This window comes from Lampetra planeri, chromosome 74 (genome assembly GCF_965212315.1).
Source record: "Lampetra planeri chromosome 74, kcLamPlan1.2.h2, whole genome shotgun sequence".
Classification (NCBI taxonomy): Eukaryota; Metazoa; Chordata; class Hyperoartia; order Petromyzontiformes; family Petromyzontidae; genus Lampetra; species Lampetra planeri.
Genome location: NC_136179.1, coordinates 1,165,208 through 1,180,001, shown reverse-complemented (window position 1 = coordinate 1,180,001; position 14,794 = coordinate 1,165,208). Strand labels below are relative to the sequence as shown.

General features: G+C 52.2%; 1 protein-coding gene across 4 annotated transcripts in view; it reads right to left on the bottom strand.

Moving 5' to 3' along the window:
* Positions 1-14,794, bottom strand: part of TTC39A (tetratricopeptide repeat domain 39A) — a 43,960-nt gene that overhangs the window by 13,071 nt on the left and 16,095 nt on the right. For 3 of the 4 annotated variants that reach the window (XM_078620748.1, XM_078620746.1, XM_078620747.1), the window contains exons 7-16: positions 13,449-13,513; positions 12,779-12,878; positions 10,014-10,079; positions 9,647-9,688; positions 8,877-8,985; positions 7,577-7,644; positions 6,965-7,024; positions 5,975-6,136; positions 4,889-4,980; positions 3,980-4,103 (exon numbers count right to left, since the gene is read on the bottom strand). In XM_078620748.1, the coding sequence (XP_078476874.1) occupies positions 3,980-4,103; positions 4,889-4,980; positions 5,975-6,136; positions 6,965-7,024; positions 7,577-7,644; positions 8,877-8,985; positions 9,647-9,688; positions 10,014-10,079; positions 12,779-12,878; positions 13,449-13,513 (888 nt within the window). The remainder of the gene's footprint in view (positions 1-3,979; positions 4,104-4,888; positions 4,981-5,974; positions 6,137-6,964; positions 7,025-7,576; positions 7,645-8,876; positions 8,986-9,646; positions 9,689-10,013; positions 10,080-12,778; positions 12,879-13,448; positions 13,514-14,794) is intronic. The other variant, XM_078620749.1, reaches the window with a different exon arrangement.

The window sequence follows — 14,794 nt, the reverse complement described above, 5'->3', positions numbered from 1 at the left end:
GACAGGCATCTATGACATCTCGTGGCCAACCCCCATTTGGCGGAGCCAGGAGATTGTCCCGGAGGCCCCGGGGGGACAGGCGTCTATGACATCTCGTGGCCAAACCCCATTTGGCGGAGCCAGGAGATTGAATCTTTACCCTCGGGGCTCCTCCAGAAACAACAAAAAATCACTGCTGGTGTTCACGTGGAATGTTCGAACGCTCACTGCGGAGGAGAGGCTGCCACTCCTCTGTCGGGAGCTGGACCAGTACCGCCTGGATCTCTGTGGTATTCAAAAGGTCCGGTGGACCGGCTCTGGCTCCTGCCACCATGAGGGGTGGACAGTCCTCTACTCCGGGCAGGAGACTGCCAAACATCAGGGAGTGGCTCTTCTTTTGAACAAAAGAATGAAGGGGGTGTGGGAGCGTGTCAGAGAGGTGTGGGAAGCTGTAAGCCCCAGGCTACTTTGGGCTCGCCTTCCCATCAACCAGAGGTGAGGAGTGGTGGTTGTGGTTACTTATGCCTCCACCGAAGACAAACATCCATGGAGGGATGCAGGCAAGGCCGATGAGTCAGATGCCTTTTATGACCTCCTGTCACTGGTGTTAGCTAAAGTGGCCCCTCGGGATAGAGTCATCTTGTTGGGCGACTTCAATGCCCGAGTTGCTCATGATGCTGGCACCTGGTCTGGAGTGGTTGAAAGGCATGGGCCAGATCAGCTCAATAACAATGGTAGGAGGCTGTTCGACTTTTGTGCAGCCCATGGGCTTGTAATTACCAACACGCTGTTCTGGCATCGGCGCATCCACACAACATCATGGATGCATGCCGGGTCCAAGCAAGAACATCTGCTGGACTACAGTGACAGAACAGTGGATGCGGGCCCATGGCTTTAACACCAGGACCTACCATGGAGCTGATCTGCCCACTGACCATGGACTTGTCATCTGTAAGATGCGCCTGCCATTATTCCACTCTGGTGGTGGGTATACACCCAGGACCCCATTCAAACACATAGTGCCTGGTCTCAGCTAGCTGATGAAAGTTGGAAGCGAGAATTTCATCATCGCTTGCAGCTGGGGTTGGCATCATCCCCCTCTCCTCCTGAAATCAAGGGGAAATGGGCGAGGTTTAGGACTGTGGCTCATGCAGTTGCAATGGCTGCTTTGGGTACGTGGTCCAGACCTACCCAGAGACCCTGGCTGACAGAAGAGGTGTTCGGGCTGGCTGAGAAAAGTGACAGGCCCACTCATCGTCTACAGCATCCCACGTCAGAGAATGAGGAGGCTTACCGCAGCCTAAGCTCGGAGGTTCAGAGAGCCGTGAGGGGCTGCAATGATGGGTGGTGGTCGCGGGTTGCTGAGGATATGGAGTCTGCCTTTATGGCCCGCGATCACAAATCACTCTTTAACTCTCTCCATCAAAAAAGTTACTTGCAGCGATACACATATTACCATCATTAGGGGAAAGAACGGTGATCCAATCTCCGACCTGAAGGCGATCCAATGCCTGAGACCAGGAAAGGCTCCAGGCAGAGATGATCTCCCAAGCGAAATGCTGAGGGAGGGTGGCGTTTGTGCACATACTGCCCTACATGACATCATAGCAACTATATTTGATGCTTTCATGACTGCAGGAATCCATACTCTTTGGTTCATTCGGTAAAGTCACGTGGGTATAAAATAAAATAAATACCTACGTGACTTTACCAAAAGAACGAAAGAGTATCATAACAACTGTCTGGACCACTGGACAGGTTCTGCAGGATTGGAAGGATGCCCTGGTTGTCCCCCTCTTCAAGAAGGGGGACCGCACATACTGTAACAACTACAGAGGCATCTCACTCCTCAGTGTGCCGGGAAAGGTCCTGGCAAGGATTATTCAACATCGCCTTGCCAGGCACACTGAGCAGAGGCTTGTGGAGCCCAAATGCGGTTTCAGGAAAGGGCAGTCCTGCACAGATGCAATATTTTATGTCCGTCTGCTACAGCAGAGGTATAGGGAATTCCAACAAGACCGGCATATCTGCTTTATTGACCTGGTCAAGGACTATTATACCATCAGTAGGCCTGGGCTCGGGGTAGTTCTTCATGCTTTCGGAGTCCCTGACCCTTTGCTCACGATCATTAAGGACCTTCATGATGATGAGCGGGCCCGGGTAAAACGACGTGGCCGAGAGACGGAACCATTCCCTGTTCACCTTGGGGTGTGACAGGGATATCCTCTGGCTCCCACATTATTTCACATCTATTTCGATCACGTAGTTCGAGAAGCTTTCATGGCTGTACTGGAGGAATCTCCATCTGGTAAAGATACAATGGGAGGCTGATCGATGCCCGGGTGCGGTCAAGGGATGGCTCCCTATTGGTCAACCATGTTACGTATGCCGATGATCTGGTAATTGCTGCTCACTCAGAGGAGGAGTTGGAGGCGCTGCTGCTGAACCTGGAGCTTGCCACTAAGGACCCACGCCTTACCATTAGCCACACCAAAACTAAGCACCTGCCTGGGTATTTTGTACCATTGGACACTCCACCCCCACAACTCCCAATTGGTGATGGGGCAGTTGTGGAGAGGGTGGAGAGTTTCCCATACCTGGGCAGTGTGCTCATGGCCGGCTCCGGTTTGACAGCAGAGGTCTCACTCCGAATCAGTCGAGCGGCATAAACTTTTCATCGGTTGCATAACACTGTGTGGAAGCTACCTGGTCTGTCGCTCTGCAAGAAGCTTCAGGTCTTCTCGGCCACGGTCATTCCCTCCTTTCTCTACACTTGTGCAAACCTGGACCCCCCTAATGGACCATCTTCGCTGGTTAGAAACATTTAGGCTGGCCTGCCTATGATCCATCCTGGGTTTAACCAGGCTGGATTGTGTGAGGAGCTCACAAATCCTTGAAAGATCTGGACAAAGTCCCATCGGTGAGCTCCTGTGGCAGGCAAGGCTGCATTGGCTGGGTCATGTCGCCCGCATGCCCAGCCACCGCATGCCTAAACAGGCTTTTTTTCGGCCGGATAGAGGGGGCTAAACGAGCGCGGCATGGGCTAGAGGGAGATGGAGTGGTGTGGTACAGGAGGATGTGGAGCTGAGTGGACTTGCTGATGACTGGTACCAGCGGTGTCAAGATCGGGCTCTCTGTGGAGGAGGCCCGTGAAGGACGCTACTGGGCATCTTGTTGCAGTTGCCCTCTAACAACAACGGAGGGCGGGGGAGCGATGCTCACAACAATGAGGGGAGCGCTTGGTGGCTAAAGCACAACAAGTTGGCCCAGTAGGGGGCACAGGTGGTGCATCAGCCAGTCATCTCAGTCAGTCGACCCGGGGCACCTGGGTCTGCCCGGGGACCTCCTACCAGCGGGCGTTTGACACTTCACGTGGCCTCAACGTGCACATAGCCTGGTACAAGCGTCGTGGTGACGTTACCGCCAGTTTGTGGTGATTGCCGGTTGTTGTTGTTGTTAGTGGGTTAGTGAGCATGTGGGTGAGTGAGCGTGTGGGTGAGTGAGCGTGTGAGTGAGTGAACGTGTGAGTGGATCAGTGAGTGGGTGAGTGAGCGAATGGGTAAGTGAGTGAGTGGTGAGTGAGTGGTGAGTGTGTGAGTGAGCGTGTGAGTGGGCGTGTGAGTGGGTGAGTGAGCGTGTGAGTGGGTGAGTGAGCATGTGAGTGTATGAGTGAGAATTTGGGTGGGTGAACGTGTGAGTGAGTGGGTGAGTGAGTGAGTGCGTGAGTGAGTGGGCATGTGAGTGAGCGTGTGAGTGGGTGAGTGAGCGTAAGAGTTAGTGAACGTGTGAGTGGCTGAGTGAGCATTTGGGTGGATGAGTGAGCATTTGGGTGGGTGAGTGAGCATTTGGGTGGGTGAGTGAGCGTGTGAGTGAGTGAACGTGTGAGTGGGTGAGTGAGCATTTGGGTGGGTGAGTGAGCATGTGGGTGAGTGAGCGTGTGAGTGAGTGAGTGAGCGTGTGCATGGGTGAGTGAGCGTGTGCGTGAGTGAGTACTCCTCACCAGAGCGGGTAGCACCAGCCGGTTTGTACTCCGAGTGCCATGGTAGCGTCGTGCCTTCCGCACTGCAAACTTTTCCGTGGGCAGAGACTTCCCAGCCAGCTTCTGCCTCAACGTGGACACCTGCCTACAAGCACAACCACCACAACCACCACTTCAACTACCACCACTACAACTACCATAACTACCACTACAACTACCAAAGCTACCACTATAACCACTACAACTACCACAACTACCACAACCACCACTACAACTACCACAACCACCACTACAACTACCACAACTACCACTACAACTACCACAACCACCACTACAACTACCAAAACTACTACTTCAACTACCACCACAACCACCACAACTACCACTACAACTACCACAACTACCACAACTACCACTACAACCACCACTACAACCACTACAACTACCACTACAACCACCACAACAACCACTACCACTACCACAACTATAACCACCACAACTACCACTACAACTACTAACTATTATTATAGCTATTACAACTATCACAACCACCACTATAACTAACATAACTACCACTATAATTAGCATAACTACCACTATAACTACCATAACTACCACTATAACTACCACAAGTACCATAATAACTACCACTACAACTACCACTATAACTACCATAACTACCACTATACCACCATACCTACCACCACAACTACTACACCCACCACTACTACAACCATTATAAAAACAAACATTACAATCACTACAACCACAACCGCTGCAACCACAACAACAACCACCACAACAACAACCACAATCACTAACCCCATGACCCCATGACCCTCTGACCCACGCATGACCCCACATAGCCCCCGTGACGCCACATGACTCCGCGTGACCTCGCGTGACCTCGCGTGACCCTGCGTCACCCACCGGTATAAGTCCTCCTCACTCTCCCTCACCATCCGCTTCTCCGCTGGTGAGGCCATGGTGAGGAACGCAGCCTTCATGTACACGTACGTGGCCTGGGGGTGAGGGGTGGGTGTTGTGGGTGAGGGGTGGGTGAGGGGGTGAGAGGGTGACTCGGTGAGTGACCGAGTGTGAGGTGATCGAGTAACTGAGCGAGCGACTGACTGACTGAGTGGGTGAGTGAGTGAGTCAGTGAGCGAGTGAGTCAGTGAGCGAGTGAGTGACTGAGCAAGTGAGTGACTCAGTGAGTGAGTGACTGAGCAAGTGATGGACTGAGCGAGTGATTGACTGAGCGAGTGATTGACTGAGTGAGTGAGTGACTGAGTGAGTGAGTGACTGAGCGAGTGAATGATTGAGCGAGCGAGTGATTGACTGAGTGGGTGAGTGAGTGAGTGAGTGAGTGAGTGAGCGAGCGACTGACTGACTGGGTGAGTGAGTGAGTGAGTGACTGAGTGAGCGAGCGAGTGACTGAGCGAGCGACTGACCGACTGAGTGGGTTAGTGACTGAGTGCGTGAGTAACTGGGCGAGCGAGTGAGTGACTGAGCGAGTGAGTGACTGAGTGGGTGAGTGACTGACTGAGCGAGTGATTGACTAAGCGAGTGAGTGACTAAGCAAGTGAGTGACTGAACGAGCGAGTGACTGAGCGAGTGAGTGAGTGAGTGAGTGAGTGAGTGAGTGAGTGAGTGAGTGAGTGAGTGAGTGAGTGAGTGACTGAGCAAGCGAGTGAGTGACTGAGCGAGTGATTGACTGAGAGAGTGAGTGACTGAGCGAGCGAGTGAGTGACTGAGCGAGCGAGTGACTGAGCGAGCGAGTGGGTGACTGAGCGAGTGATTGACTGAGCGAGTGAGCGAGTGACTGAGCGAGCGAGCGAGTGACTGAGCGAGCGAGCGAGTGACTGAGCGAGCGAGTGAGTGGGTGAGTGAGTGAGTGTGTGAGCGAGTGAATGAGTGACTGAGCGAGTGATTGACTGAGCGAGCGAGTGACTGAGTGAGCGAGTGACTGAGCGAGTGGGAAAGCTGGTTAGCGGGGTGAGCGGGGTGAGTGCTCACCCTGGACCAGTTGTTCTGCTGTGCCAGGAGATCTGCGTAGTGGAAGGCTTCAAGCCACTGCATGCGGAAGGTGAGGCACCACATGAGCTCCCAGTAGCACATGTGGTGGAACTGGGGCCACAGAGACTGGGAGCTCACACACTCCTGGAGCTTCATCATGGCCTAGTGGGCATGGCGGGGAGGGTGAGACACAGCATGGACTCAGTACTCACAGACTCAGCACTTCACCATAGACTCAGCACTGCCCATAGACTCAACACTGCCCATAGACTCAACACTGCCCATAGCCTCAACACTGCCCATAGACTCAGCACTGCACCATAGACTCAACACTGCCCATAGACTCAACACTACACCATAGACTCAACACTGCCCGTAGACTCAACACTACACCATAGACTCAACACTGCCCGTAGACTCAACACTGCTCATAGACTCAACACTGCACCATAGACTCAACACTGCCCTTAGACTCAACACTACACCATAGACTCAACACTGCCCTTAGACTCAACACTACACCATAGACTCAACACTGCCCATAGACTCAACACTGCCCATAGACTCAACACTACACCATAGACTCAACACTGCCCATAGACTCAGCACTGCACCATAGACTCAACACTGCCCATAGATTCAACACTGCCCATAGACTCAACACTGCCCATAGACTCAGCACTGCACCATAGACTCAACACTGCCCATAGACTCAACACTGCCTATAGACTCAGCACTGCCCATAGACGATAGTGCGGGCAGAGATAGTGGGGGAGATAGTGGGGGGAGGGCGGAGATAGTGGGGGGGGGCTTTGTGGGGGGAGGGGTAGATAGTGGGGAGGGCTAGTGGGGGGAGATAGTGGGGGGGGCTAGTGGGAGGAGGGGGAGATAATTGGGGGAGGGGGAGATAGTGGGGGGAGGGGAGATAGTGGGGGGGGGCTAGTGGGGGGAGGGGGGGGTAGTGGGGGGAGGGGAGATAGTGGGGGGAACCTCTGGGATGTTCCCTTTGATCTCTTCAATTCTTCCAGCAAAGAACAGGAAAATAGCTCCCTGCAGGCAACATCACCATCACTAACATCAACATCACTAACATCACCATCACTAACATCACCATCACTCACATCACCATCACTAACATCAACATCACCATCACTAACATCACCATCACTAACATCACCATCACTCACATCACCATCACTAACATCAACATCACCATCACTAACATCACCATCACTAACATCAACATCACCATCACTAACATCACCATCACTCACATCACCATCACTAACATCAACATCACTAACATCAACATCACTAACATCAACATCACCACCACTAACATCACCATCACTAACATCACCATCACTAACATCACCATCAGTCACATCACCACCACTAACATCACCATCACTAACATCACCACCACTAACATCACCATCACTAACATCACCATCACTAACATCAACATCACCACCATCAACATCACCACTATCAACACCATCAACATCACCCCCATCAACATCACCCCCATCAACATCACCACCATCACCACTTCAGTGTTAAGTGGTCGGTGATGTTGGTGCCAGGCTAAGTGCACCTCACATTAGGGTATCTCTGTAGGTAGGGCCTCAGAATCTCCTCTGCTTCTGTGACATCTCCTTCCCCGGTGCCTGGGCAGAGACAAAGGCAAAAGTAGAGATCATCCAGACAGCCTCTAGCCAGCTCTCCCCTAGGTCCACTCAGCCTGAGATTATTTTACTGACTGAGAGGCCCACAGACTCATCACACAGAGACCCATAGCCTCACTACACAGAGACCATAGACTCGTCACACAGAGACCCATAGACTCACCACACAGAGACCCACAGACTCACCACACAGAGACCATAGACTCATCACACAGAGACCCATAGACTCACCACACAGAGACCCACAGACTCACCACACAGATACCCATAGACTCACCACACAGACCCATAGACTCACCAAACAGACCCATAGACTCATCACACAGAGACCCATAGACTCACCACACAGAGACCCACAGACTCACCACACAGATACCCATAGACTCACCACACAGACCCATAGACTCACCAAACAGACCCATAGACTCATTACACAGAGACCCATAGACTCACCACACAGAGACCCACAGACTCACCACACAGAGACCATAGACTCATCACACAGAGACCCATAGACTCACCACACAGAGACCCACAGACTCACCACACAGATACCCATAGACTCACCACACAGACCCATAGACTCACCAAACAGACCCATAGACTCATCACACAGAGACCCATAGACTCACCACACAGAGACCCACAGACTCACCACACAGATACCCATAGACTCACCACACAGACCCATAGACTCACCAAACAGACCCATAGACTCATTACACAGAGACCCATAGACTCACCACACAGAGACCATAGACTCATCACACAGAGACCCATAGACTCACCACACACAGACCCATAGACTCACCACACAGATACCCATAGACTCACCACACACAGACCCACAGACTCACCACACAGACCCATAGACTCACCACACAGACCCATAGACTCATGACACAGAGACCCATAAACTCACCACACAAAGACCCACAGACTCACCACACAGAGACCCAGACTCACCACACACAGACCCATAGACTCACCACACAGATACCCATAGACTCACCACACAGACCCATAGACTCACCACACAGACCCATAGACTCATGACACATAGACCCATAGACTCACCACACAGAGACCATAGACTCATCACACACAGAACCACAAACTAACCACACAGAGACCCACAGACTCACCACACAGAGACCCATAGACTCATCACACAGAGGCCCACAGACTCACAACACAGAAACCCATGGACTCACCGAGGACGAAGCTGATGAATGTGTGGTAGCAAAGGAGCCCCATTGCACACAGACACGAGCGGAGGGTCTTCCCCACGGCTCCTTCTCTCAGCTGGGACAGCGCCACTTCCTGGTGAAAGAGTGCGCAAGCAAGTGAGGAAGCAAGTGAGCAAGCGAGTGAGCGAGCCGGTGAGCGAGCGGGTGAGCGAGCGGGTGAGCGAGCCGGTGAGCGAGTGGGTGAGCGAGCGGGTGGGCGAGCGGGTGGGCGAGCAGGTGGGCGAGCAGGTGGGCAGGTGAGTGAGTGGGCGGGTGAGCGTTGGGCGAGTGGGTGAGTGGGTGAGTGAGCGAGTGGATGAGTGGGTGGGTGGGAGGGTGCGTGAGTTAAATAACGTAGGCACCACCCCAAGGTGAACAGGGAATGGCTCCAACCCCCTGCCACGTAGCTTTACCTGGGCCTGGCCACCATCATGAAGGTCCCTAATGATTTTGAGCAGAGAGTCAAAGACTCCGAAATCACGAAGAACAATCCAGAGCCCAGGTCTACTGATGGCATCATAGGCCTTGACCAGATCAATAAGCAAACGGACAGAGAATATGGCATCTGTGCAGGACTGCCCTGGTCTGAAACCGCACTGGGGCTCCGCAAGCCTCTCCCCAGTGCGCGGACACAGGGAGAGACATGGAGACAGATGATATATGAAGGAGACACGAAGATCCCAGTCAAACACGGAAGAGACAGAGCCACAGGGACACATGGAGATGAGACACGGAGACACGGATGAGACACGGACCTGCAATGGTAACCTGTTGGTTCCATGCAATTCAGGCACCCCCTAAAGAAGAGAGACAAAGACGGACCTGACTCACTTGCCCACCCACTCAAGTACTCACCCATCAACCAACCACTCACCCAACCACCCACCCAACCACCTACCCACCCAACCACTCACCGACCCACCCAACCATTCACCCACCCACCCAACCACTCACCCACCCACCCAACCATTCACCCAACCACTCACCCAACCACCCATACCCTCACCCACCCACCCAACCACTCACTCACTCAACCACCCGCCCAGTCACCCAATCACCCACCCACCCACTTACTCACCCACCCACCCAATCAGTTACCCACCCACCCACTCACCCACCCACCTTGTTACCGGAGAAACCAATGAATTCGAGGAGCTTCAGAATCCGCGTTGGAACCATGGACAGAATCTGTGAAATTACAACACCATCACCACCATTAGCATCGTCAGCACCGTCAGCACCATCAGTACCATCAGCACCATCAGCACCATCCAATACCAATACCCGCCATTCGCCACTAAGTGACGGTGACGTCACCACGGCGCCTGCGCCAGACCAGGCGCACTTTTGAGGCCATGTGAAGTGTTGAAGGCTCACTGACAGGTGATCTCGAGACAGACCCAGGTGCCATGGGTCGGCTGACTGAGATGACTGGTAGATGCACCAGCTGAACCCCCCTACTGTGCGACCTTACTGCATTTTAACCACCCGGCGCTCCGCTCGTTGTTGTGAGCGTCGCTCCTGTGCCCTCTGTTGTTGCTGGAGGGCGACTGCCTCCAACTGCCCAGTAGCGTCCTTCACAGAGCCTCCTCCATAAAGGACGATTTTGACACCGCTGGTACCAGTCACCGGCAAGTCCACTCAGCTCCACAACCTCCCGTACCGCATTAGTCCATCTCTTCTCCAGCCCATGTCGTGCCTGTTTAGTCCCCTCTATGTGGCTAAACATAAGCTGCTTGGGCATGTGGTGGCTGGGCGAGCGTGCTCAATGAGCCAGCCAATGTAGCCTTGCCTGCCGGAGCTCACTGATGGAACTGTGTCTAGATCTTTCTCACACAATCCAGCCTGGTTTAACCCAGGATGGATCGTGAGCATGCCAGCCTGAATGTTTCTAAACGGCGCAGATGTTCCATGAGAGGGGTCCACTTTCACAAGCGAGAAGGAAGGGCACAACTGTGTCCGAGAAGACATGAAGCTTCGTGCGGGGTGACAGACCAGGTAGCTTCCACATAGCATTGCGCAGCCGATGAAAATATAATGCCGCCCAACTAATTCGGAGTTAGACCTCTAAAGTCAAACTGGAGCTGTTCATCAGCACCATCGCCACCATCACCATCATCAACCCCTATCCCCATCAGCTCCACCAGGTAGGTCCTGGTGTCAAGGACGTTGGCCCACATCATCTGCTGTTCCGCCACTCTGCAGTCCATCAGATGTTCTTGCTTGAACCTGGCGTGCATCTTTGACGTTGTGGGGATGATGCAGCCATAGCAGCAATTGGTGAGCCACAGTCCCGAACCTCACCCATTTCCCCTTGGCATCGAAAAACTAAAACATTAGGATTAGGATCGAACTCACGACCTCCTATATACCAGGCTCCCTTTATTGCTGCTAATCCTACATAATGCACGGGCATAATATGACCAAGACCCCCCCCCCCTCCTACGCATTCCACAAGTAGTGACTAATCCCATATCTGCATTTCCCATAAATATGCTAAATTCATCTGTTGATATGCAAATTTCTTTGTCAAGGCGCCCTTCCTCCCCTAACCCAGCTTAAATAAACGCTGCCAAGCTTGGTGGTGTTCATTCAGACGCTGTCTTTCCGACAGACCTGTTCTTCACCTGAGAACAGGTCTGTCGGAAAGGAGGCTCTGTGCTTGCGTTGTGGCCGAAACGTCGTGAGAATTGTATTTTATTATGTTTTATTTTTTTTATTTTATGATTTCCCTTCTACGTGACTTTACCGAAAAAACCAATAAGACAGGCGAGGTAGTTAACATCTCCTACCCATCGTGATGATGATGTGAGAGATGCAGACTCGAAATATACAGCAGCAGGCATTGTCAGGATCAGGATCGAACCCACGACCTCCTATATACCAGGTGAGGTAGTGAACATCTCCTAGCCACCGTGATGATGATGAGAGAGAGAGATGCAGATTCCAAATATACAGCAGCAGACATCGTCAGGATCGGGATTGAACCCACGACCTCCTATATACCAGGCGAGGTAGAAGGGGGGGGGGATGATGCCAACCCCAGCAGCAAGTGATGATGAAATTCTAGCTTGCAACTTTCATCAGCTAGCTGAGACCAGACCACTGTGGCTCTTTGAACAATGGCAGGCACATCATCCTACAGATGACAAGTCGATAGTCAGTGGGCAGCTTAGCTCCACGGTAGGTCCTGGTGTCAAGGACATGGGCTCTCATCTGCTGTTCCATCACTATATAGTCCAGCAGTTATTCTTGCTTAGACCCGGCATGCATCAATGATGTTGTGTGGATGCGCCGATGCCGGAACGGCGCGTTGGTAAATACAAGTCAATGGGCTGCACAAAAGTCTATCAACCTCCTACCGTTGTTATTCAGCTGCTCTGGCCCATGCCTTCCAATCACTCCAAACCAGGTAGCAGCAGCATAACCAACTCGGGCATTAAAGTCACCCAACAGGATGACTCTATCCCTAAGGGCCACTTTAGCTAGCACATCTGAGCGGAGGTCATAGAAGACTCATCGGCCTTGTCTGCATCCCTCCACTGATGTTCATCTTAGGTGGGCATAAGCAACCACCACCACCATTCCCCTCGCCCCTGGTTGATGGGGAGGCGAGCCCACAGTAGCCTGGGACTTGCAGCTTCCAACACCTCACCGCCACACTCCCATGCCCCCTTAATTATTTTGTTAAGAATAAGGGCCACTCCCTGTTGTTTGACAGTCTCCTGCCCTGAATAGAGGACTGTCCGCCCCTCATGGTGGCAGGATCCAGAGCCGGTCCTCCGGATCTCTGGAATACCGCAGAAATCCAGGCGGTACTGGTCCAGCTCCTGACAGAGGAGTGGCAGCCTCTCCTCCACAGACACACCACGCCAAGGTTATGGTACCAGGTTAAAGGTTCCAGTCCCCAGGTGAACTCCGCCCTCAAACTCAGAGACATTTTCTCCAGCCATGACCCAGGGAAGAGCGAGCATCTGCTGGCATTCCCTGCAGAGAGGGAGACAGGGAGTGAGTGGGTGAGCGGGTGGGTGGGCGAGTGAGTGGGTGAGTGGGTGAGCGAGTGAGCGAGTGAGCGAGTTAGCGAGTGGGTGAGCGGGTGAGTGGGCGAGTGAGTGGGCGAGTGAGCGGGTGAGTGGGCGAGTGAGTGAGCGGGTGAGTGGGTGAGCGGGTGAGTGGGTGAGCGGGTGAGCGGGTGAGTGGGCGAGTGAGTGGGTGAGTGAGTAGGTGAGTGAGCGGATGAGTGGGCGAGTGAGTGGGTGAGTGAGCGGGTGAGTGGGTGAGCAGGTGAGTGGGTGAGCGGGTGAGTGGGTGAGCGGGTGAGTGAGTGGGTGAGTGAGTGGGAGAGAAAGAGTGGATGAGAAAGAGTGGGTGGGTGAGTGAGTGAGTGAGCTGGGGAGGGAGGGTAAGTGGGTGGGTGAGTGAGTGAGTGAGCAGGTGAGTGGGAGAGAGTGGGTGAGTGAGTGGGTTAGTGAGCAGGTGAGGAGAGAGGGGGTGGATGATTGTGGTGGAGGTAGTGGTGGTAGTGGTGGTTGTGGTGATGTGGTTGTGGTGTGTTACTTGTAAATGTTGTAGCTCTGTCGAACTTTAATCCCTCCTTTGATGAAGTTGATCATATTCTCATCCTGCAACCACAACCACCACAAAAACCACAACCACCACAACCATTACCACTGCCACAACCACCATACCTGCCACAGCAACAACCCCCACCATTACCACCACCACTACCAAACCCCCACAACATCCATAACCACAACCACTTCAACCACAACAACTCCCATCACCATAACCGCTACAACCACAACCACCACATCCATAACCACTAAAACCATTACCACCACCACTACCACAACAACCAGAGCAATAACTATAACCACACTCGTGAGTGAGTGGGTGGGTGAATGAGTGAATTAATGCATTGTGAGTGGGTGAGCAGATTACTGATTGGGTGAGTAAGTGAGTAATTGACTGAGTGAGTGAGTGGTAAGTAGGTGGATGAGTGAGCAAGCGGGAGAGTGGGTGAGTGAATGAGTGACTGAGAGAGTGACTGAGATAGTGAGTGAATGAGTGAGTGGGTGGGTGATTGACTGTCTGAGTGAGTGAATGACTGACTGGGTGGTTGATTGAATGAGTGGCTGAGTGGATGAGTAAAAGAGTGAGTGATTGGGTAGATGAGTGATTGGGTAGGTGGTTAATTGAGTGGATGATACAATTAGTGAGTGGTGAGTGAGCCGGTGTGTGATTGAGTCGGTAGGTGATTGACTGAGTGACTGAGATGGTGAGTGAACGGGTGGTTGATTGAATGAGTGACTGAGTGAGTGGGTGGGTGATTGAGTAAGTGAGTGGATGGGTGGGAGACTGAATGGGTGAGTGGTGAGTGGTTGGGTGGGTGAATGAATGGGTGAGCGAATAAGTGAGTGATTACACAATTTTTTAGACGTCGTCTGCTTCAGAGATTAAATGTGCTGTTTATTATGGATTTTGTGCTTAATTCAAATATGCCAATTAAAACAACTGATTGGCTACTGTTCCCAAGATATTTCAGTTCTTACATTTTGTCTATGTACATTGTGTAGATAGTAGAGTTTTACTCATAAATTACTAACCTAGGCCTTTTCATGTGTTTATCGTTGCTTTACATGATTACATGTCACCTGTCCTGTTCATGTAACACTTTAAAAATCAGCAAAAGGGTTACATAAAGAAAATGTATTATAAAACAAAAGGCAAAAACTATTATGTTTATATAAGTACAGAGTTTAGTCCTTATTCAGTGTCTACTCGGCGCTTCTTGGCGTGTCTCTTGTATTCATTAAATGGAGCATCAATTGTCGTTGTCCAGCAATAGTCTGCAAGCATTGATGAGCTCCATTTGCCCTGATAGCGTTTCTCCATTGTTGCAA